A 25,314-nucleotide genomic window follows, 5' to 3' on the forward strand; every position below is an offset into this window, starting at 1 on the left:
TCAGGGGAATAGTCGCTGATCTGCAGTACCCGGCCGTGGATACTACACATAGTAGGAAGCTGCGCTGTCCAGCTATGGCTGATATTGATGACCTATCCATGAATGGTGGGGACCTACACATGTTACATGTCCCCCCCCCCCTTTCCCTCCCTTTGTCAGACCAGATCTTATTCAGGGGAATAGGAGCTCATCTGCAGCACCCGGCACTGGTCACTACATATTGTAAGAAGCTGCGCTGTCCCGCTCCAGCTGATATTAATGAAATATCCTGAGTATAGGTCATCAATATGATATGATCCGGAGGACCCCTTTAACTTTTATAGGGGTGTAGGTTAATATATTGGTAAAGTTGCATGATCGTTCACTGCAAAAATATTATTTTCCATACAAACCTCCCATGTAGGGCATTTGCATTTGGTTATGCACTAGGTATAACAAAGTATATTCGTGCTACCTTGACTTTAGCTCCACTTATGAACCATGCATGGACTTTGACAGACGTTTAAGGGTACATTCACACATGGCAGATGTGCAATGGATGACACCAGCAATTGGAGACGAGAGATCTATAAAAATAGTATAAAAAAATAACATTTAATGAATCACAATAAACAAAAGTCCAGAAAATAATGCATGATGCAGGCTCCTGCGGGCTTACGACGTGCATCTTCTTGAGAACTGTCTCCTTGCTCGTTTCTTCGTGTTGCAGCAATTGTGCATGAATCTTTATCATTTACCTTTTATAGTAGATGATCCTCCTGAATTGTAAAGCGCGGCGGAATATGTTGGCGCTATAGAAATAAAGGTTATTATTATTATTATCACACGGAGGATTAAATCTGCCCAAAATCCAAGTAGAAATCTAAAGGTGTAGCGGCTTTTACATCTGTAGTTTTCTCACTTTATAACATACAGAAGAACAAACGTAAACCGATACTTTGATATTGAAAGTTTTCGAACACCGTTGTGTGCAAATCTAACACACCAGAGTGAAAAAGATGTTTTTCTTGCCCAGTTTTTTTTGAAGAGCCTGTGGTTGACTATTTTTTTTCCTCTCTTCTCTCTGGTGAGAATATTTGACATTCTCCGCTGACTTCATATTGACGGTGTGCAGGGTGTTTGGACGGTTTCTTGGGTCAGTTTCTATTAAACGGTTATTCTTTTAGATGTATGTGTTTTTTACTCCTCAGCTGTCAAGGCCGAGTTCACACTCACGGTCACACGACTGATGTGGGTGGACAGGAGGGAAAATAATCACATTATAGGCATTTATTCCTCACCAATTACAATTCATTTATATATTTTAGTTACTTTTTCCCAAGGTCAGCTCTATACTGTAAGACACTTTGATGTCTCAATAATCTGACGCATAGCTGAATCACTGCTCCGAGTTTTGCAGAGCCATATTAGAAGTCTGTGGGTCTAAAGTTTATTTCCAGAAGCCAAGCTTATGAACATTTTTCAACTTTTTGCAACCCCACCTTTGCCATTTTATTTTATTTTTTTTAAAGTGAGCCAGGCCAATTAATTAGAACAGTAGTGGCCATGATCCAAAGGATTTGCTATGATTAACACCATAAATTATATCAGAAACATATGCAAGGTGATAACTGGTGTAGATTTCGTTTTTTAATGCACAGGCTGACAAAGATGTGCCGAATCCAGTAAAAGGCGTCTTAATAAATTTGGCACTGTGTCACGAGATTATGAAACTTCATTCTTAAAGATTTGTTCTCAAGATTAATCTTAATGAGCACACCGCTCCCCTGCCTCTTGGCTTTCTTGTTGCCGGAGGAGCCAGTGTATTCTTGTAGATTAGACAAAAAGACTGATGGCACTCCCAAAATGCGGTCTGAACAGGTGCAAAATCGAACATGACCTGTAATAACAAAAACAACAGTTGCACTCTGAAATGCTAAATCATGCAAACAATGAATGCAAGAATATATAAATGCATTACTGCTTAAGGAAATCTAGGAAAAATTGAGATATTTAGCATACAAAAAATGGCCATTTCTATATCTGCCCAGTAGCCACGTCAAGGCACATCTCGCATAATGGGAACCCACGCTAAACTGAAGCCTCTGTCTGGGTTACAAACCTCCATATGTATGGATGGGCCTGTCACTATAGAATAAAATCACCTGTGGCTAATGGGGGAGGGTTGCACAGTCAGAGGGCACGACCCCGTAATCTAAACAGAAAGACTGACGGCAGTCCCAAAATGCAGTCTGAACAGTTGCAAAATCGAACATGACATATAATAACAAAAAAAAGACAGTTGCACTCTGAAATGCTAAAGCATGTAAACAATGAATGTAAAAATAAAGATATGCATTACTGCTTAAGGAAATCTTGGAAAAATTGAGATATTTAGCATACAAAAATGGCCATTTCTATATCTGCCCAGCTGCCACGTCAAGGCACATCTCGCATACTGGGAACCCTCACTAAACTGGAGCCACAGGTGATTTTATTCCATAATGGCAGATTCCTACATGACCATACACATGGAGGTTTGTAACCCAGAGAGAGGCTTCAGTTTAGTGAATGTTCCCAGTATGCGAGATGTGCCTTGACGTGGCTACTGGGCAGACATAGAAATGGTCATTTTTGTATGCTAAATATCTCAATTTTTCCTAGATTTCCTTAAGCAGTAATGCATGTCTATATCCTTGCATTAATTGTTTGCATGATTTAGCATTTCAGAGTGCAACTGTCTTTTCTTTTTTTATTTTTGTAGATTGACAGTTTGGGCTTCCGGCATATTTGAGCTGCTGCCCTGACCTGTGCGCTCTTCCATGTTCCTAGCAGAGACCACTTTACCTCTGCAGCATCGGAGGAGCACAGGGATACTGAAGCTGGTTGCAGCGCAGAACTGCGGTTAAGCAAAATGCACTCTCATTGCCCTAGAAACCCGCCACTTCTGAAAGACAGCAGAGGTGGTTGTAACCTAGGCAGCAAGCAGTAAACTGCAAATTAATACTTCCACCTGTCACGATTCCTATGTGCAGAGCATTCCGTATTGTTCTGCTATGCTCTCCTGCAGAGGCGGTATTTGTTGCTTATGGTGCAGTGTGTTTTGCAGGTTGAATCCTCCGCTGGTTGTTTCACAGCAGTGGGTTTTACGCTGGTCCTGGGAGGTGCTCCCACACCCAGTGATTGCTCTGCTTCATTAGGGGGCATGTTAGCTCAGGACGCCGCCAGTCGTACTTCCTGTTTACAGTTGTGCAGTTGTCTCCCGTGTTGCTCCGTGTTCAGATATTGGGGTATGTCGACTCCGGACTGTTGTTTACCCGTCTCTGCCTGTTCTGCCCTGTTTCTGTTGTGACTTCCCGGCTTCTGACCGCCCTCGGACTTCCTCCTGACCGCCCTCGGACTTCCTCCTGACCGCCCTCGGACTTCCTCCTGACCGCCCTCGGACTTCCTCCTGACCGCCCTCGGACTTCCTCCTGACCGCCCTCTGACTTCCTCCTGACCGCCCTCGGACTTCCTCCTGACCGCCCTCGGACTTCCTCCTGACCTTGGACTTCCTCCTGACCACGCCCCCACCTGCTCCCTGTATCTTGTATGTACTCTGCTAGAACCCTGACCTTCGGCTTGTATCCTGACCACGCCTTTGTCTGTCCCCCCGTGTACTGTTGTGCCGTCCTGGTTTATGATCCCGGTCTGTCTGACTACCTTGCCATGTACTGCATGCAAGTAGTGTCTAGCGCCACCTTGTGACAGTCATCACATCACCTTTATTGAGAACAGAGAGGATTTTGTTTTTACACATTTATCATGTTGAAACAATTTATTTAAATATATGTGTTACTGCCCAGCTCTAGTGGAGGCTTTAATTAAATTCAGAGGAGGAAGGAAAGCAAAAGGGACTTCTTTTTGATAGTCTTTAGCTCAGGGGAACAATTTTCGTGCCAGGTATTTGCTAATAGACTGTTGACGAGCTCACAGCTTCACGTCAGTGGACAGATCTGGATGTGTTTCCTATTAGATATTTCCAGACAGAAAGGTCAATAAAGAGTTTGTCAAACAATCGTTACATTTTCTTTCACGTTTCTTTGCTAAAATACGAGGAATCCCTTGTACTGTTTACTCAGGAGGCCCGTCCATAATGGAAATTCCAAAGAAGGCTTCTTGTTTTTTCACTAAGAAAAAAGGATTTCATTGCTAGACTCTGCTGCGGTCATTAAAGCATCCAAGACCCCGTGCTATTGGTAATTGGTCGCCGACCAAACCTAACACATTGATGTTGATTATAGCCTCCTACAGCCGGGATGTTACCTGACGAAGTGTTAATCTTGACCCTCCTGTCGGAATAATCGGCAGACAATCTTACGAGTCAAAGAGCAAAAGAGCATGCTGGAATTTTTAATTTAATAAATTAGATTAGATTAAAAGGCAGAAAAGCCTAAAGAAAAAAGAAAACAAAACACAATAAACATTTATATGATACCCTCTCAAAAAACAGATTCTAATATTTAAGTTAATACTTTTTTAAGGAGATAGTTACTAATGGAAAAAAATCTCAATAATATTTGTTTGCCTCATATAAGCTAAATCTGGGCGGGATAAAGGATCGGTTCTCTGGTTTCCTTTACTTTGTATAGTCTCTATCATTTTGTTTAATGTGTTGACTCTTAACTCAAAAATATTTCCCGGATCCGTAAATTCCTTGATCAAAAGCCTGCAGAAACACTAGTACATGCCCTCATCATCTCCCACCTCGACTACTGCAACCTCCTGTTCTGTGGCCTCCCTTCTAAAGGCCGCTTTACACACTGCGATATTGGTACCAATATCGCTAGCGTGGGTACCCGCCCCCATCGGTTGTGCGACATGGGCCAATCGCTGACCGTGTCACACAACATCGCCCGGACCCGTCACACGGACTTACCTTCCCTGCGACGTTGCTGTGACCGGCGAACCGCCTCCTTTCTAAGGGGGCGGTTCGTTCAGTGTCACAGCAGCGTCACTGAACCGCCGGCCAATAGAAGCGGAGGGGCGGAGATGGGCAGGACGTAACATCCCGCCCACCTCCTTCCTTCCGCATTGTGGCCGGGACGCAGGTAAGGTGAGGTTCCTCGTTCCTGCGGTGTCGCACGGAGCGATGTGTGCTGCCACAGGAACGAGGAACAACTTCGTTACTGCTGCAGCAGCGATATTTGAGAATGGACCCCCATGTCACCGATGAGCGATTTTGCACGTTTTTGCGACGATGCAAAATCGCTCCTAGGTGTCACACGCAACAACATCACTAATGCGGCCGGATGTGTGTCATAAAATCCGTGACCCCAACGAGATCACTTGAACGATGTCGTAGCGTGTAAAGCCCGCTTTACACTCTTGCACCCCTCCTACCTATCCTAAACTCTGGTGCCCGAATCATCCACCTCTCCCCTCGCTATTCCGCGACCTTTCCACTCTGCCAGTTCCTTTGTTGGCTTCCCATTGCCCAAAGACTCCAGTTAAAAAACCCTAACCATAACATACAAAGCCATCCACAGCCTGTCTCCTCCATACATCTGTGACCTCGTCTCCCGATACTGCACGTACCTACAATCCTCACAAGATCTCCTTCTGTCCTCCCCCCCCTTATCTCCTCTTCCCACAATCGCATCCAAGATTTCTCCCGCGTCTCCCCCATATTCTGGAACTCTCTACCCCAACATATTAGACTCTCCTCGCCTACGGTGGAAATCTTACAAAGGAACCTAAAAACCCACCTCCTCCGACAAGCCTTCAACGTGCAGTGACCTTTAGTTCATTATGCTGCTGCACGACCAGCTCTGCTCTCACCTACTGTATCCTCACCCATCCCCCTCACCCCACTATACCACTGCACGACCAGCTCTACCCTCACCTACTGTATCCTCACCCATCCCCCTCACCCCACTATACCACTGCACGACCAGCTCTACCCTCACCTACTGTATCCTCACCCATCCCCCTCACCCCACTATACCACTGCACGACCAGCTCTACCCTCACCTACTGTATCCTCACCCATCCCCCTCACCCCACTATACCACTGCACGACCAGCTCTGTCCTCACCCATCCCCCTCACCCCACTATACCACTGCACCACCAGCTCTACCCTCACCTACTGTACCCTCACCCATCCCCCTCACCCCACTATACCACTGCACGACCAGCTCTGCCTTCACCTACTGTATCCTCACCCATCCCCCTCACCCCACTATACCACTGCACGACCAGCTCTACCCTCACCTACTGTATCCTCACCCATCCCCCTCACCCCACTGTACCACTGCACGACCAGCTCTACCCTCACCTACTGTATCCTCACCCATCCCCCTCACCCCACTATACCACTGCACGACCAGCTCTACCCTCACCTACTGTATCCTCACCCATCCCCCTCACCCCACTATACCACTGCACGACCAGCTCTGTCCTCACCCATCCCCCTCACCCCACTATACCACTGCACCACCAGCTCTACCCTCACCTACTGTACCCTCACCCATCCCCCTCACCCCACTATACCACAGCACGACCAGCTCTGCCCTCACCTACTGTACCATCACCCATCCCCCTCACCCCACTATACCACTGCACGACCAGCTCTGCCCTCACCTACTGTATCCTCACCCATCCCCCTCACCGCACTATACCACTGCACCACCAGCTCTGCCCTCACCTACTGTATCCTCACCCATCCCCCTCACCCCACTATACCACTGCACGACCAGCTCTACCCTCACCTACTGTATCCTCACCCATCCCCCTCACCCCACTATACCACTGCACGACCAGCTCTGCCCTCACCTACTGTACCCTCACCCATCCCCCTCACCCCACTATACCACTGCACGACCAGCTCTGCCCTCACATACTGTATCCTCACCCATCACCCTCACCCCACTATACCACTGCACGACCAGCTCTACCCTCACCTACTGTATCCTCACCCATCCCCCTCACCCCACTATACCACTGCACGACCAGCTCTACCCTCACCTACTGTATCCTCACCCATCCCCCTCACCCCACTATACCGCAGCACGACCAGCTCTGCCCTCACCTACTGTTTACTCACCCATCCCCCTCACCCCACTATACCACTGCACGACCAGCTCTACCCTCACATACTGTATCCTCACCCATCCCCCTCACCCCACTATACCACTGCACGACCAGCTCTGCCCTCACCTACTGTACCCTCACCCATCCCCCTCACCCCACTATACCACTGCACCACCAGCTCTGCCCTCACCTACTGTATCCTCACCCATCCCCCTCACCCCACTATACCGCAGCACGACCAGCTCTGCCCTCACCTACTGTTTCCTCACCCATCCCCCTCACCCCACTATACCACTGCACGACCAACTCTGCCCTCACCTACTGTACCCTCACCCATCCCCCTCACCCCACTATACCACTGCACGACCAGCTCTGCCATCACCTACTGTATCCTCACCCATCCCCCTCACCCCACTATACCGCTGCACGACCAGCTCTACCCTCACCTACTGTACCCTCACCCATCCCCCTCACCCCACTATACCACTGCACGACCAGCTCTGCCCTCACCTACTGTATCCTCATCCATCCCCCTCACCCCACTATACCACTGCACGACCAGCTCTGCCCTCACCTACTGTACCCTCACCCATCCCCCTCACCCCACTATAACACTGCACGACCAGCTCTACCCTCACCTACTGTATCCTCACCCATCCCCCTCACCCCACTATACCGCAGCACGACCAGCTCTGCCCTCACCTACTGTTTCCTCACCCATCCCCCTCACCCCACTATACCACTGCACGACCAGCTCTACCCTCACCTACTGTATCCTCACCCATCCCCCTCACCCCACTATACCACTGCACGACCAGCTCTGCCCTCACCTACTGTACCCTCACCCATCCCCCTCACTCCACTATACCACTGCACCACCAGCTCTGCCCTCACCTACTGTATCCTCACCCATCCCCCTCACCCCACTATACCGCAGCACGACCAGCTCTGCCCTCACCTACTGTTTCCTCACCCATCCCCCTCACCCCACTATACCACTGCACCACCAGCTCTGCCCTCACCTACTGTACCCTCACCCATCCCCCTCACCCCACTATACCACTGCACGACCAGCTCTGCCCTCACCTACTGTATCCTCATCCATCCCCCTCACCCCACTATACCACTGCACCACCAGCCCTGCCCTCACCTACTGTATCCTCACCCATCCCCCTCACCCCACTATACCGCAGCACGACCAGCTCTGCCCTCACCTACTGTATCCTCATCCATCCCCCTCACCCCACTATACCACTGCACAACCAGCTCTGCCCTCACCTACTGTTTCCTCACCCATCCCCCTCACCCCACTATACCACTGCACGACCAGCTCTGCCCTCACCTACTGTATCCTCACCCATCCCCCTCACCCTATTATACCACTGCACGACCAACTCTGCCCTCACCTACTGTACCCTCACCCATCCTCCTCACCCCACTATACCACTGCACGACCAGCTCTGCCCTCACCTACTGTACCCTCACCCATCCCCCTCACCCCACTATACCACTGCACGACCAGCTCTGCCCTCACCTACTGTATCCTCACCCATCCCCCTCACCCCACTATACCGCAGCACGACCAGCTCTGCCCTCACCTACTGTTTCCTCACCCATCCCCCTCACCCCACTATACCACTGCACCACCAGCTCTGCCCTCACCTACTGTACCCTCACCCATCCTCCTCACCCCACTATACCACTGCACGACCAGCTCTGCCCTCACCTACTGTACCCTCACCCATCCCCCTCACCCCACTATACCACTGCACGACCAGCTCTGCCATCACCTACTGTATCCTCACCCATCCCCCTCACCCCACTATACCGCTGCACGACCAGCTCTGCCCTCACCTACTGTACCCTCACCCATCCCCCTCACCCCACTATACCACTGCACGACCAGCTCTGCCCTCACCTACTGTATCCTCATCCATCCCCCTCACCCCACTATACCACTGCACGACCAGCTCTGCCCTCACCTACTGTACCCTCACCCATCCCCCTCACCCCACTATACCACTGCACGACCAGCTCTACCCTCACCTACTGTATCCTCACCCATCCCCCTCACCCCACTATACCGCAGCACGACCAGCTCTGCCCTCACCTACTGTTTCCTCACCCATCCCCCTCACCCCACTATACCACTGCACGACCAGCTCTATCCTCACCTACTGTATCCTCACCCATCCCCCTCACCCCACTATACCACTGCACGACCAGCTCTGCCCTCACCTACTGTACCCTCACCCATCCCCCTCACCCCACTATACCACTGCACGACCAGCTCTACCCTCACCTACTGTATCCTCACCCATCCCCCTCACCCCACTATACCACTGCACGACCAGCTCTACCCTCACCTACTGTATCCTCACCCATCCCCCTCACCCCACTATACAACTGCACGACCAGCTCTGCCCTCACCTACTGTATCCTCACCCATCCCCCTCACCCCACTATACCGCAGCACGACCAGCTCTGCCCTCACCTACTGTTTCCTCACCCATCCCCCTCACCCCACTATACCACTGCACCACCAGCTCTGCCCTCACCTACTGTACCCTCACCCATCCTCCTCACCCCACTATACCACTGCACGACCAGCTCTGCCCTCACCTACTGTACCCTCACCCATCCCCCTCACCCCACTATACCACTGCACGACCAGCTCTGCCCTCACCTACTGTATCCTCATCCATCCCCCTCACCCCACTATACCACTGCACGACCAGCTCTGCCCTCACCTACTGTATCCTCACCCATCCCCCTCACCCCACTATACCGCAGCACGACCAGCTCTGCCCTCACCTACTGTTTCCTCACCCATCCCCCCTCACCCCACTATACCACTGCACGACCAGCTCTGCCCTCACCTACTGTACCCTCACCCATCCCCCTCACCCTATTATACCACTGCACGACCAGCTCTGCCCTCACCTACTGTACCCTCACCCATCCCCCTCACCCCACTATACCACTGCACGACCAGCTCTGCCCTCACCTACTGTACCCTCATCCATCCCCCTCACCCCACTATACCACTGCACGACCAGCTCTGCCCTCACCTACTGTACCCTCACCCATCCTCCTCACCCCACTATACCACTGCACGACCAGCTCTGCCCTCACCTACTGTACCCTCACCCATCCCCCTCACCCCACTATACCACTGCACGACCAGCTCTGCCCTCACCTACTGTATCCTCATCCATCCCCCTCACCCCACTATACCACTGCACGACCAGCTCTGCCCTCACCTACTGTTTCCTCACCCATCCCCCCTCACCCCACTATACCACTGCACGACCAGCTCTGCCCTCACCTACTGTACCCTCACCCATCCCCCTCACCCTATTATACCACTGCACGACCAGCTCTGCCCTCACCTACTGTACCCTCACCCATCCTCCTCACCCCACTATACCACTGCACGACCAGCTCTGCCCTCACCTACTGTACCCTCACCCATCCCCCTCACCCCACTATACCACTGCACGACCAGCTCTGCCCTCACCTACTGTATCCTCACCCATCCCCCTCACCCCACTATACCACTGCACGACCAGCTCTGCCCTCACCTACTGTATCCTCACCCATCCCCCTCACCCCACTATACCACTGCACGACCAGCTCTACCCTCACCTACTGTATCCTCACCCATCCCCCTCACCCCACTATACCACTGCACGACCAGCTCTGCCCTCACCTACTGTACCCTCACCCCACTATACCACTGCACGACCAGCTCTGCCCTCACCTACTGTACCCTCACCCATCTCCCTCACCCCCACTATACCACTGCACGACCAGCTCTGCCCTCACCTACTGTACCCTCACCCATCCCCCTCACCCCACTCTACCACTGCACGACCAGCTCTACCCTCACCTACTGTACCCTCACCCATCCCCCTCACCCCACTATACCACTGCACGGCCAGCTCTACCCTCACCTACTGTACCCTCACCCATCCCCCTCACCCCACTATACCACTGCACGGCCAGCTCTACCCTCACCTACTGTATCCGCACCCATCCCCCTCACCCCACTATACCACTGCACGACCAGCTCTGCCCTCACCTACTGTACCCTCACCCATCCCCCTCACCCCACTATACCACTGCACGACCAGCTCTACCCTCACCTACTGTACCCTCACCCATCCCCCTCACCCCACTATACCACTGCACGACCAGCTCTGCCCTCACCTACTGTATCCTCACCCATCCCCCTCACCCCACTATACCGCTGCACGACCAGCTCTGCCCTCACCTACTGTATCCTCACCCATCCCCCTCACCCCACTATACCACTGCACGACCAGCTCTGCCCTCACCTACTGTACCCTCACCAATCCCCCTCACCCCACTATACCACTGCACGACCAGCTCTGCCCTCACCTACTGTACCCTCACCCATCCCCCTCACCCCACTATACCACTGCACGACCAGCTCTACCCTCACCTACTGTACCCTCACCCATCCCCCTCACCCCACTATACCACTGCACGACCAGCTCTGCCCTCACCTACTGTATCCTCACCCATCCCCCTCACCCCACTATACCGCTGCACGACCAGTTCTGCCCTCACCTACTGTATCCTCACCCATCCCCCTCACCCCACTATACCACTGCACGACCAGCTCTGCCCTCACCTACTGTACTCTCACCCATCCCCCTCACCCCACTATACCACTGCACGACCAGCTCTGCCCTCACCTACTGTACCCTCACCCATCCCCCTCACCCCACTATACCGCTGCACGACCAGCTCTGCCCTCACCTACTGTATCCTCACCCATCCCCCTCACCCCACTATACCACTGCACGACCAGCTCTGCCCTCACCTACTGTACCCTCACCCATCCCCCTCACCCCACCCCACTATACCACTGCACGACCAGCTCTGCCCTCACCTACTGTATCTGTGGCGCCCTAGGACCTGGTCGCCACAACAGCATTGCCCTCCCAAAGGGTTAATGCTGAGCCTGGAGGTAATTGGGAGATCCATTGGCCAGCAGGTTTAACACCCAACACAGTTCTCCCTCCGGCCAGCAGGGGGAGCTCTGAACCTGGAATTCCAGGGAGCCTTCCTCTACCTGACCAGAGGGAGGAAGTGGAGTCAGTCTGAAGGGAGTAGTGGAAGTGAACAGACGCAGAGTGAGCTGTCCTGTGAATCTGGGGCCTGGAGCTGGAGCAGCTTGGCCCAGAGAAGCAGGAATAGCTGAGAGGCAGCAGAGAGACTCAGACATCGGAGTCTGTGGTTGCCAGGGTATAAAATCCGTCCCTGGTAGCCGAGTCCGAAGGGCAGGAGAGCTGCAAGCCCCTGGCCCAGAAACATCCAAGGTACAGCTGTAGCATCAGGGCCCGGTGTGGACTCCAGCGGAGAAGCACCAGAGAGAGGGTCTGCGCAGCCACCTACAGAAAGAAGGGACGTGCTATTGGTCCCAGCAGCGAAGAGGGCCATTGCTGGATTCAGAGAAGCAGGGTCCTATCATCACAAAGCAAAGTACAGGAGTAGGCCTCATACTCAGCTGGCCAGAAAGATCATCCCAAGTACTTCCAGGCCGACCGGATCCCCATCACCACCTGTAACGGTCTCCCAGGACTGGACTGTTCCCAGAGTAAAAGAGGAGAAGGTAAAGAGACTGTTGTTTGTGCCTGGTTCTTTCCTCGCCTGTCGGCCCTGCACCGTGTTAGCCACACAACACCATAGACTTTCACGGGCACCAACGGTATCCCGGGGCATCGCTCCACCTGTGGGGAGCAGTACCATCATAGCTGCCATAACATCACCCCGGAGTTCTCCCATAGCAGCGGCGGCTTAATAGCCGCATACCACAGGTGGCGTCACGAACATTAACTTTAACTCATCAGCCACATATTCAACTGACACCCACCAGGGCCACGGAGCCGGGCCCAGCCACCACTGACTACCACCGGACTAGTCCGGCCCGGCACCGGGTGTCCCATAGCCCTGGGGTGGGCGAGTCAATTTTGGCGTCACGAACAGGATTTCGTGCCCGGTCACACCGGGTACTGTGCGCCTGAAGAATTGCGCTTTAAAGACTGTATTACTGCGTGTTTCACTGTTTGAAAACTGCCGCCGCCATTAGCCTCACTGAGCGCAGGAAGAAGGGGGGCGTGCCTGACAAAGAGCGCGAAGGGAGCGCGCCATCAGAGCAGAGCGCTGTTAACCCCGCGCGACCCAGAAGGAAATTTGAAAAGTGAACGGAGCCTGGTAAGGTTCACTAAGGGGGAGGAAGATGTCCGACGCAGAGGGAGGGCAGGTGGCTGCCATAGCCCGAGACGCCGCAGCACCAGCCGAAGCGATCCCTGTCGCCGTCGCCCCATCCCCCGCTGTAGCGCCGGTAATGCCGATCACCATGCCGTACATACCGGGCGCAGAATGGCTGCCGCAGTACTCCGGGGAGTCCCATACCTTGAGCGACTTCAGAGAAAGCCTGCACAGCTTGTTCCGGGTGTATCCGCTGACTGAGAGCCAGAAGGTGGGCATATTAATGGGACAGCTAGCCGGCGCAGCCCAGCGTGAAGTGAAGTCCTGGCCTGATACAGATAAAGGGACAGCAGCCCAGATACTGGCCAAGCTAAAGAGTACTTTTGACACCCGCACCGCAGCAGAGATAAAGATGAGATTCTTTGGGTGCAAGCAGCGGGCCACAGACAGCATAAGGGACTATGCCTTAAACCTGCAAGAGGCCCTGAAAGCAGTTAAACAGGTGGACCCAGAGAGTGTACGTGAAGAAGACAAACTCCTAACTGAGCAGTTCATAGAGGGGCTCCTGTCAGATGCCCACAGGACCCAGCTGCGTATCATGGTCCTGCAGAACCCTGCTCTGGACTTTGCAAAGTTTAAGGACCAGGCCATCCGGGTACTGAGAGAATCTACACCGAATGACCCAGTACCCCTCCGGCCTCTTGCTATCACGTACCCCGGGGTGGTGCCTGCAACACGAGCCACTGCAGGGGCTGAGGCGCAGTCCCTGGATAAGGATCCCACTGCAGAGCTCAGACAGCAGGTCCAGGAGCTGACCAAGACTGTAGCTGCCCTTGCCAAGACCGTGCAGTCTCTACAAGTGACCCCATCGCCTGCAAGAATCGAGTTGGCCTCCAGCCCAGATGACGTCCCATGGATGCGACAGAGGAGGGTTCCGCCGACCCGAGGCAGAGACACAGACCGGTATGATTCAACGGGACAACCGATCTGCCGCCGCTGCAGCCAGGCGGGCCACATTGCACGATACTGTCCTTTAAATGGGCCGAGCCTGGGGCCAGGAGCCGACCCCCAGGTGTAAGGAAGCCCGGCTCAACACCCAGCCGCAGAAAGTATGTGGGAGGACGACCGGTCCTTCCCATTGTGCTGGATGGGATCCCTTTGAATGCCCTCCTGGATACGGGGTCCCAGGTAACAACCATCCCCTACAAACTGTACAAAAGATATTGGGCTGATTCAGACATTGACCATGGCCCAGATGATGATTTAACAATTGTGGCCAGTAATGGTCAGCCCTTACCTCAAATGGGGTACAAAGAAGTAACCATTAAAGTGGGGCGGGTAGAATTGCCATGTCAGGGGATGATAATTGTAGATATTGATCGCAAAGAATCTGACCCATTGGTAACCATTGGTACAAATGTGATAGAAAATTGTGTTGCCGAAGTGATAATTTTGTTGCAACAGGCGTCTGAAACTGCCAGCTCCGGGCAGCAGCGTGTCCTACAGAGGGAGATCCGAGCCCTGATGAGGAGGCAGCAGGTAGAGCTGGCCGGAGGAGAAATTGGCAGTGTGAGGGTAAGTGACCCCCTCCCCATTGCAATACCCCCAAGAAGTGAAATGTTGATATGGTGTCGGGCAGCAATAGGCCTCAAGGGTCAGGATTACCATGCCTTGGTAGAACCGGTGTATTCAGACAGCAGGCCTGGAGTCCTGATAGCCAGAGGGGTAGCAGACGTCCGCAAGGGGAGAGTGCCCGTCCGTGTCCTGAATTGTGGGGAGGAGGAAGCCAAATTGCCCCGGTACGCCACTGTAGCAAAACTGTACACTGTCAGCAACAACACCATCAAAGCAGTGGAACCCTTGATCCCGTCCGACCAGGCGGAAGACAATGGCTCCAAGGGGCAGCTGGAAGACTGGTGCCAAAACTTACATGTGGGCACCGACTCCACCCCCTCACACCAAAAGCATGGGGTTTACCGGGTGGTACAGGAGTACGAGCGGGTCTTCAGCAAACACCCCCTAGATTTTGGGCAGGTGAAAGGGGTTAAACATCAAATCCCCACGGGTGATCATCCTCCCGTTAAAGAGAGATACCGCCCTGTACCCCCCGCACAGTATCAGCGTGCCAAAGAAATGTTACGGGAAATGAAGGAGGCCGGGGTTATCAGAGATAGTTGTAGCCCCTGGGCAGCTCCACTAGTGCTCGTAAAGAAAAAAGATGGTACAATGAGAATGTGTGTAGATTACAGGCAAATTAACCGCATTACACATAAAGATGCTTATCCACTACCCAGAATAGAGGAGTCACTAACAGCCTTAAAGTCAGCTAACTATTTCTCCACCTTGGATCTCACCAGTGGGTATTGGCAGGTTCCCGTGGCAGAGGCGGACAAGGAGAAGACTGCATTCACGACGCCAATGGGCCTCTGCGAGTTCAACTGTATGCCATTCGGGCTCTGCAACGCCCCAGGGACATTCCAACGGTTGATGGAGTGCTGCTTGGGCCACCACAACTTCGAAACCGTGCTGTTGTACCTGGATGACGTCATAGTCTACTCCAAGACTTATGAAGACCACCTGAAGCACTTAGCAGAAGTGTTTGAGTCTTTGTCAAAATATGGCCTGAAGATCAAGCCGTCCAAATGTCACCTCTTGAAGCCAAAGGTACAGTACCTGGGTCATGTGGTCAGCGCAGAAGGTGTGGCACCTGATCCGGAGAAAGTCACCGTAATCAAGGACTGGCCAAGACCCACCACGGTAAAGGAGGTGCGGCAGTTCCTTGGGCTGGTGGGCTACTACCGAAGGTTCATTGATGGTTTCACCAAGATAGCAGCGCCCCTTCAAGATCTCCTGGTGGGCCAGCCAAAGCAGGCTAAGAAGCAGAGCCCTCCCTTTGAATGGAGCAGCCAACTAGAAACATCCTTTGTCCAGCTGAAAGGGGCTCTCACGGGAGAAGAAATTCTGGCCTACCCTGACTACAGCCAGCCGTTTGTACTGTATACAGACGCCAGCAACGTGGGCCTGGGAGCCGTGTTGTCCCAGGTGCAGGGAGGCAGAGAGAAGGTGATAGCGTACGCCAGTAGGAAGCTTCGGCCCACAGAAAAGAATCCAGAAAACTACAGTTCCTTCAAGCTGGAGTTCCTCGCTATTGTTTGGGCAGTGACTGAACGCTTCAAGCACTATCTGGCGTCGGCCAAGTTCACCATCTTCACGGACAACAATCCGTTGACACACCTGGCAACAGCCAAGTTAGGTGCGTTGGAACAGCGGTGGATGGCCCGGCTGTCTAACTTTGACTTTACCATCAAGTATCGGGCTGGCAAGAAGAATAACAATGCTGATGCGCTGTCCAGAATGCCTCACTTACCCGAATCTGGAGAAGACCTGGATGAACTCGAAGAGATAGAGTTACCGGCTTTCCATCATCAGGGTGTTTCCCAGTGTGAGCATGCTGTGGGAGTGAAGCGCTCGAGCCAACACGAGGTCTCGGTTAACCCATTACTCCACCATAATTGGGAAGAGACACAGAACGGTGACCCGGCTGTGCGATTGGTCAAAGAAAAGCTAGCACAAGCTGAGACTCATCTTGGCCCAGATGCTCCAGAAGAAGCCCAGCAGTTGTGGAAAGAGAGGGGACGACTGTTCACCTACCAAGGCAAGCTCTGCAAGAGATATGTCAACTATCGAACAAATGAACTTGTCTGGCAGATAGTGGTTCCGCAGAGGGATGCTTCAATGGTCCTAGCAGCGTATCATGATAACGCCGGGCACTTCGGGTGGAAGAAGTTGGAGGCCTTACTCCGTGATCGGTTCTACTGGGTGCACATGAGAAAGATGATCGAGAAATGGTGCCGAGACTGTGGCCCGTGTAACTTGAGGCGGAAGGATGATGCCAGCCAAAGGTCTCCCCTACAGCCAATTGTCACGAAGCAGCCCCTGGAGTTGGTGGCCCTGGACCACGTGAAGTTAACACCAAGCCGGTCAGGCTATGTGTACGCCCTCACCATTGTGGACCATTACTCTCGTTTCCTGGTAGTAGTGCCTGTGAAGGACCAGACAGCCAGGACGGCAGCTAGAGCGTTCCAGGCATCCTTTTGTCGACCGCACGGCTATCCGGAAAGGGTACTGACGGATCAGGGTCCTGCATTCGAGGCTGAAGTGTTCCAAGAGTTCTGTAACATGTACGGTTGTAAGAAAATTCGAACCACACCGTACCACCCCCAGACCAATGGACTGTGCGAGAAAATGAACCATGTGGTTATTGATATGCTGAAGACCCTACCGCTGGAAGAGAGGAACCAATGGCCAGAAAAGTTGCCAGATCTGGTAGACTTGTACAACCACATCCCAGTGAATTCGACCAACTGCAGCCCCGCTTACCTGATGCGAGCCAGACCAGGCAAGTTGCCTGTAGACTTTGAGATGGGGACTGTGTCGCCTGAGGCGGTTCAAGAAATAGAGGATTGGGATGCAGAACGGCAGCAGCGGTACCGTAAGGTCCAGGAGTGCGTGGAAAGGAGCCTGTCTCAAGCAAGAACGAGACAAGAACAGCAGTACAATCAAACGGCCCCAGCAACTCCCTTAGCACCTGGAGAACAAGTCCTCAAGAAGAAGCGGAGGACGCATAAATTGGATGATCAGTGGGAAAACGAGCCCTACACCATTATCCCCTCCAACTTTGACAACAGTAAGGTGTGCCTCATAAGCAAGGATGAAGGCAAGACTTGTCAAGCAGTATCCAGAGACCGCCTGAAGACGTGCCCTGAGCGGTGCAAAGTTCAAAAGGAAGTGGAGGAAGTTCGAGAAGAGGGGGAAGAGATGATACAAACAATCCTCGGCAAATTCCCCAAGACTTGGACCCGCATAAATGGTGCCGTAGTGGTACCGGTCCTGACGTTCCCACAGTTGGTCGAGCCAGAAACAGAACAGGTTCCGGATCCACCCAAAGAACCGTCCGCCCCGACACGAGGTGACACGCCAGCAGTGGAACAGGAGGATCAACCCCCTGTCAGTGGTGAACCTGTCATACCCTTGGCGACTCTTAGACCACATGGGCGATCATCATGCATACCTATTGGGGTTAGGCCTACCGGTAGTGCTGAGATAGGAGACACACTAAGTAGTCAGGGACAAACACCAGAGCTACGCAGGTCCCAACGCAGCACTCGGGGACAACCCCCTCTAAGGTATAGGGAATCAAATGTATAAAGGAGAAAGAAAGAGTATTTATTGGAATGTAAATAGTTATGCGAAATGTCTGTAATGTTGTGTACAAAATGTTTTTCTTTTTCTTTGATTGTGAAAATGGACAATTGGGCCACTGGACTATGGGTGGCCAACACCTAAATTGTTCATAGTTAGCACCAGTGTGCTCGACACCCCTGAAGAAAAACCCGTCCGGCGTGCATAGAGTGGGGTCATCAATGCTCTGACGCACGCCCAGAGCCTACGTTGGGGGTTTTATCGCGGCGGGTCCCCCATGGAGCAGTGTAATGGACACCCGGCAGGGAGCCACACTGGACTCTTATAGTACTGTTTGAATTTGTAACGTTAAAGAGAATGTGCCTCCCATATTGGGATGAAATGTATGACATGTTATGTGTTGTTTCCACAGTCCGGGAGTACTGAATTTAACTAAGGGGGAGTGTGGCGCCCTAGGACCTGGTCGCCACAACAGCATTGCCCTCCCAAAGGGTTAATGCTGAGCCTGGAGGTAATTGGGAGATCCATTGGCCAGCAGGTTTAACACCCAACACAGTTCTCCCTCCGGCCAGCAGGGGGAGCTCTGAACCTGGAATTCCAGGGAGCCTTCCTCTACCTGACCAGAGGGAGGAAGTGGAGTCAGTCTGAAGGGAGTAGTGGAAGTGAACAGACGCAGAGTGAGCTGTCCTGTGAATCTGGGGCCTGGAGCTGGAGCAGCTTGGCCCAGAGAAGCAGGAATAGCTGAGAGGCAGCAGAGAGACTCAGACATCGGAGTCTGTGGTTGCCAGGGTATAAAATCCGTCCCTGGTAGCCGAGTCCGAAGGGCAGGAGAGCTGCAAGCCCCTGGCCCAGAAACATCCAAGGTACAGCTGTAGCATCAGGGCCCGGTGTGGACTCCAGCGGAGAAGCACCAGAGAGAGGGTCTGCGCAGCCACCTACAGAAAGAAGGGACGTGCTATTGGTCCCAGCAGCGAAGAGGGCCATTGCTGGATTCAGAGAAGCAGGGTCCTATCATCACAAAGCAAAGTACAGGAGTAGGCCTCATACTCAGCTGGCCAGAAAGATCATCCCAAGTACTTCCAGGCCGACCGGATCCCCATCACCACCTGTAACGGTCTCCCAGGACTGGACTGTTCCCAGAGTAAAAGAGGAGAAGGTAAAGAGACTGTTGTTTGTGCCTGGTTCTTTCCTCGCCTGTCGGCCCTGCACCGTGTTAGCCACACAACACCATAGACTTTCACGGGCACCAACGGTATCCCGGGGCATCGCTCCACCTGTGGGGAGCAGTACCATCATAGCTGCCATAACATCACCCCGGAGTTCTCCCATAGCAGCGGCGGCTTAATAGCCGCATACCACAGGTGGCGTCACGAACATTAACTTTAACTCATCAGCCACATATTCAACTGACACCCACCAGGGCCACGGAGCCGGGCCCAGCCACCACTGACTACCACCGGACTAGTCCGGCCCGGCACCGGGTGTCCCATAGCCCTGGGGTGGGCGAGTCATATCCTCACCCATCCCCCTCACCACACTATATCACTGCACGACCAGCTCTGCCCTCACCTACTGTATCCTCACCCATCCCCCTCACCCCACTATACCACTGCACGACCAGCTCTGCCCTCACCTACTGTATCCTCACCCATCCCCCTCACCCCACTATACCACTGCACGACCAGCTCTACCCTCACCTACTGTACCCTCCCCCATCCCCCTCACCCCACTATACCACTGCACGACCAGCTCTACCCTCACCTACTGTACCCTCACCCATCCCCCTCACCCCACTATACCACTGCACGACCAGCTCTGCCCTCACCTACTGTACCCTCACCCATCCCCCTCACCCCACTATACCACTGCACGACCAGCTCTGACCTCACCTACTGTATCCTCACCCATCCCCCTCACTCCACTATACCACTGCACGACCAGCTCTGCCCTCACCTACTGTACCCTCACCCATCCCCCTCACCCCACCCCACTATACCACTGCACGACCAGCTCTGCCCTCACCTACTGTACCCTCACCCATCCTCCTCACCCCACTATACCACTGCACGACCAGCTCTGCCCTCACCTACTGTACCCTCACCCATCCCCCTCACCCCACCCCACTATACCACTGCACGACCAGCTCTGCCCTCACCTACTGTACCCTCACCCATCCTCCTCACCCCACTATACCACTGCACGACCAGCTCTGCCCTCACCTACTGTATCCTCACCCATCCCCCTCACCCCACTATACCGCTGCACGACCAGCTCTGCCCTCACCTACTGTATCCTCACCCATCCCCCTCACCCCACCCCACTATACCACTGCACGACCAGCTCTGCCCTCACCTACTGTACCCTCACCCACCCCCCTCACCCCACTATACCACTAAACGACCAGCTCTGCCCTCACCTACTGTACCCTCACCCATCCCCCTCACCCCACTATACCACTGCACAACCAGCTCTACCCTCACCTACTGTACCCTCACCCATCCCCCTCACCCCACTATACCACTGCACGACCAGCTCTGCCCTCACCTACTGTATCCTCACCCATCCCCCTCACCCCACTATACCACTGCACGACCAGCTCTACCCTCACCTACTGTACCCTCCCCCATCCCCCTCACCCCACTATACCACTGCACGACCAGCTCTGACCTCACCTACTGTATCCTCACCCATCCCCCTCACCCCACTATACCACTGCACGACCAGCTCTGCCCTCACCTACTGTACCCTCACCCATCCCCCTCACCCCACTATACCACTGCACGACCAGCTCTGACCTCACCTACTGTATCCTCACCCATCCCCCTCACTCCACTATACCACTGCACGACCAGCTCTGCCCTCACCTACTGTACCCTCACCCATCCCCCTCACCCCACCCCACTATACCACTGCACGACCAGCTCTGCCCTCACCTACTGTATCCTCACCCATCCCCCTCACCCCACTATACCACTGTACGACCAGCTCTATCCTCACCTACTGTATCCTCACCCATCCCCCTCACCCCACTATACCACTGCACGACCAGCTCTACCCTCACCTACTGTACCCTCCCCCATCCCCCTCACCCCACTATACCACTGCACGACCAGCTCTACCCTCACCTACTGTACCCTCACCCATCCCCCTCACCCCACTATACCACTGCACGACCAGCTCTGCCCTCACCTACTGTACCCTCACCCATCCCCCTCACCCCACTATACCACTGCACGACCAGCTCTGACCTCACCTACTGTATCCTCACCCATCCCCCTCACTCCACTATACCACTGCACGACCAGCTCTGCCTTCACCCCACTATACCACTGCACGACCAGCTCTGCCCTCACCTACTGTACCCTCACCCATCCCCCTCACCCCACCCCACTATACCACTGCACGACCAGCTCTGCCCTCACCTACTGTACCCTCACCCATCCCCCTCACCCCACTATACCACTGCACGACCAGCTCTGACCTCACCTACTGTATCCTCACCCATCCCCCTCACTCCACTATACCACTGCACGACCAGCTCTGCCTTCACCCCACTATACCACTGCACGACCAGCTCTGCCCTCACCTACTGTACCCTCACCCATCCCCCTCACCCCACCCCACTATACCACTGCACGACCAGCTCTGCCCTCACCTACTGTACATTGTCATTGTTCATTATTGTTCTTGTTTTTATTATATATCACTTTTTACATATAAAGCGCCATGGAATATATGGCACAATAATAATAATAATAACTTGTAATATAATATTGTATTTTATGTTTATTTTCATTAATAATCATTAATAAAATGGAGAATTTATTTACTAAGAAATTTTGTAGCAATTACAACTTTCACCTATCCTGAGGCCTCACGAGTGTGGCTCCGGCCTTAGGCTCTGTGCCCACTGGGAAATGGAATTTTCTTGAGAAAATTCCGCATGCTCTCAAAGATTACCGCTCCCGCGGTAAAAAAACGCGGGAAACCGCACCCGAAAACCGCATGCGGTTTGCTGCGGTTTTACCGCGGTATTATTCGCGGTATTGCCGCGGTTTTGCCGCGTGCGGGTTGGGATGTGCTTTATTGCATTCAATGCAATAAAGCACATTGAAAAAAAAAAAAAAAAAGTCATTTAATTCTGAGATGGTAGATAGCCAGAAGAATAGATAGAGGGATAGATAGACAGAGGGATAGATGACAGATCGCTGCATTTCCCACGGTCGGCAGTGAGTTCACATTACCGGCCGTGGGAAATGACCGGTAATTACCTCTGCTGTCTGCTGCATTCATTCAGCGCTGTGTCTGTGACAGTCGCGGCTGGATGGAAGCAGCGCAGGACCTGTGGATTACGCCGGAGCGGTGGATTACGCCGGAGCTTTGGTGCGGGAGGGGTTAATAAAATGGTGAACGAGGCTTGTTTGTTTTATTTAAAATAAAGGATTTTTCGGAGTCTGTGTTTTTTTTCACTTTACTTACGGGTTGATCATGTCAGCTGTCACATAGACGCTGCCATGATCAAGCCTGGAGTTAATGGCGGTGATCCACCACCATTAACCCCTTGTATTACCTTGCTGCCACTGCTACACGGTGGCAAGAAGAGCCGAGGACACGCCGGTAGTGCCGCATAATGCATGCGACAGTGCCGGGGCAGCTGCGGCTGATATTCTCGGCTGCCGGAGGGGGAGTGAGGCGGGGGACATTATCCCTGCCCCTCTCCCTCCCCAGCCTGAGAATACCGGCCCGCCGCTGTGTGCTTACCTCGGCTGGAAGGTAAATATGCAGCGGAGCCCACGTTCTTTGTTTTCTATATTTCCGTTTTCTTTCTATGTGTGTTCTATGTGTCTGTGTCTATGTGTTCTATGTCTGTGATGTGTCTGTGTGTCTGGGATGTGTTTGTGTTTACTCTCTGCACGGCTTCCTCTTCCTGTAATGACATCACTTCCCTGCAAAACCGCAGACAGCGATGCACATTACCGGAGGTAAACCGCGAAATACCGCAGGGAATAACGCAGGAAAACGCAGTGAACCGCACAGAATTTGCTGCCTGCGTTATTCCCTGCGGGATTTCATGATTAACATTGGAGTCAATGGAGTGAAATCCCGCAGCGATGTGCGGAAAAGAAGTGACATGCACTTGTTTTTGCTGCGGGGTTCCCGCAGCAAAACATGCAGCTGTCAAATTCCGCCCAGTGCGCACAGGATTTTTTTTTCTCCATAGGATTTGCTGGTGATTCACTGCAGAGATGTTATGAACATTTTCTGCAGCGAAACATGCAGCAAATCCGCGGAAAATCCGCGGCAAAATCCGGTAAGTGCGCACATAGCCTTAGACTGAGTCTGTACATACATGTCACGTGTACCATATGTAGCACGGCATTTCATGCTTTTCAATACGTCTGATACATTTTCTGTCCAGTCAGTTTATACCACATATTGGCTTATTTTTTGCTGGAAACTTGTACCAAAATATTAGAACTTTCGTCACATGAATGAATATTGTGATATTGTTATTATTAACACTCAGTGTTGCGTTATTGCACTACTTATTTTTATTTGATTTTGGCGGTAACTTCTTAGTAAACGGGGTGTAAACAGGACTATGTCACATCAAGCACAAGCTCGGAAACTGCGAGTGTGAAATTGAGTTATTGGGGTTTTTTTTGTAATTTATTTTATTATTCCTGTTCGATGACCAAAGTGGGAAGACTGATGTCACCTCTGTTCTGTTTTCAGGAGCTGGCCAGCTGCGGCTGGAACAAGAAGGAAAAACACAGCCTAGCGCCGAATGTTGTCGCTTTTACAAGACGCTTTAATCAGGTACAAAAGGGGAGAAAATGGAAGATTATTAATTGTTATGATTTGACATCAACATATTCTGACAGCAAGCATGTTTACTTACTGGACAATACACATGTGCATGCTCCACCTTCACTCCATTCAGACAAGGCGCTGCAGATCCCCTAATCTCAGGATTTGTCGGTGCTCCAGCGGTCAGACCTCGTTCTCAGGATTACTGGGTGTCCCAGCTGTCAGATCCCTGTTCTCAGGATTACTGGGTGTCCCAGCTGTCAGACCCCCATTCTCAGGATTACTGGGTGTCCCAGCTGTCAGACCTTCATTCTCAGGATTACTGGGGGCCCCAGCCGCCAGACCCCTGTTTTCAGAATTACCGGGGGTCCCAGCCGTCAGTCCCTCGTTTTCAGAATTACTGGGGGTCCCAGCTATCAGACCCTCGTTCTCAGGGATACTGGGGGTCCCAGCCGTCAGACCCCCGTTCTCAGGACTACTGAGGGTCCCGGCTGTCAGACCCCCGTTTTCAGAATTGCTGAGGGTCCCAGCTGTCAGACCCCAGTTCTCAGGATTACTGGGGGTCCCAGCCGTCAGACCCCCGTTTTTAGAATAACTGGGGGTCCCAGCTGTCAGACCCTCGTTCTCAGTATTACTGGGGATCCCAGCTGTCAGACCCCCGTTCTCAGGATTACTGGGGATCCCAGCTGTCAGACCCCTGTTCTCAGAGTTATTGGGGGTCCCAACTGGTAGACTGGCGTTCTCAGGATTACTGGGGTTTCAGCTCTCAGACCCCCAGTGATCAGTAGTTATCCTCTATCCTATAAACAAAGGATAACTTTATATTCTGAGAAATCACCTTTAAAGGGATTGTCCACCCCTGGTGAAATCTTTATCAAGCACTGCAGCTTGGCAAGTTTCAATGGTGTGTAATGCGCTCACTGTTAGGATTCAGCTCTGCTTGCCGGTTCCAGCAATCATCATGTGACCCCCTAGTATGTGATTTGCATACTTGTAGTGTGCTGATT

The 25,314-nt window shown here is 52.8% G+C and overlaps 1 protein-coding gene across 8 annotated transcripts in view; it reads left to right on the plus strand.

The window, feature by feature from the left end:
• Positions 1-25,314, plus strand: part of RALGPS1 (Ral GEF with PH domain and SH3 binding motif 1) — a 531,171-nt gene that overhangs the window by 163,819 nt on the left and 342,038 nt on the right. For all 8 annotated transcript variants that reach the window (XM_075324643.1, XM_075324647.1, XM_075324648.1 and 5 more), the window contains one exon: positions 24,233-24,316. In XM_075324643.1, the coding sequence (XP_075180758.1) occupies positions 24,233-24,316 (84 nt within the window). The remainder of the gene's footprint in view (positions 1-24,232; positions 24,317-25,314) is intronic.

The sequence above is a fragment of the Anomaloglossus baeobatrachus genome, chromosome 9 (genome assembly GCF_048569485.1).
Source record: "Anomaloglossus baeobatrachus isolate aAnoBae1 chromosome 9, aAnoBae1.hap1, whole genome shotgun sequence".
Classification (NCBI taxonomy): Eukaryota; Metazoa; Chordata; class Amphibia; order Anura; family Aromobatidae; genus Anomaloglossus; species Anomaloglossus baeobatrachus.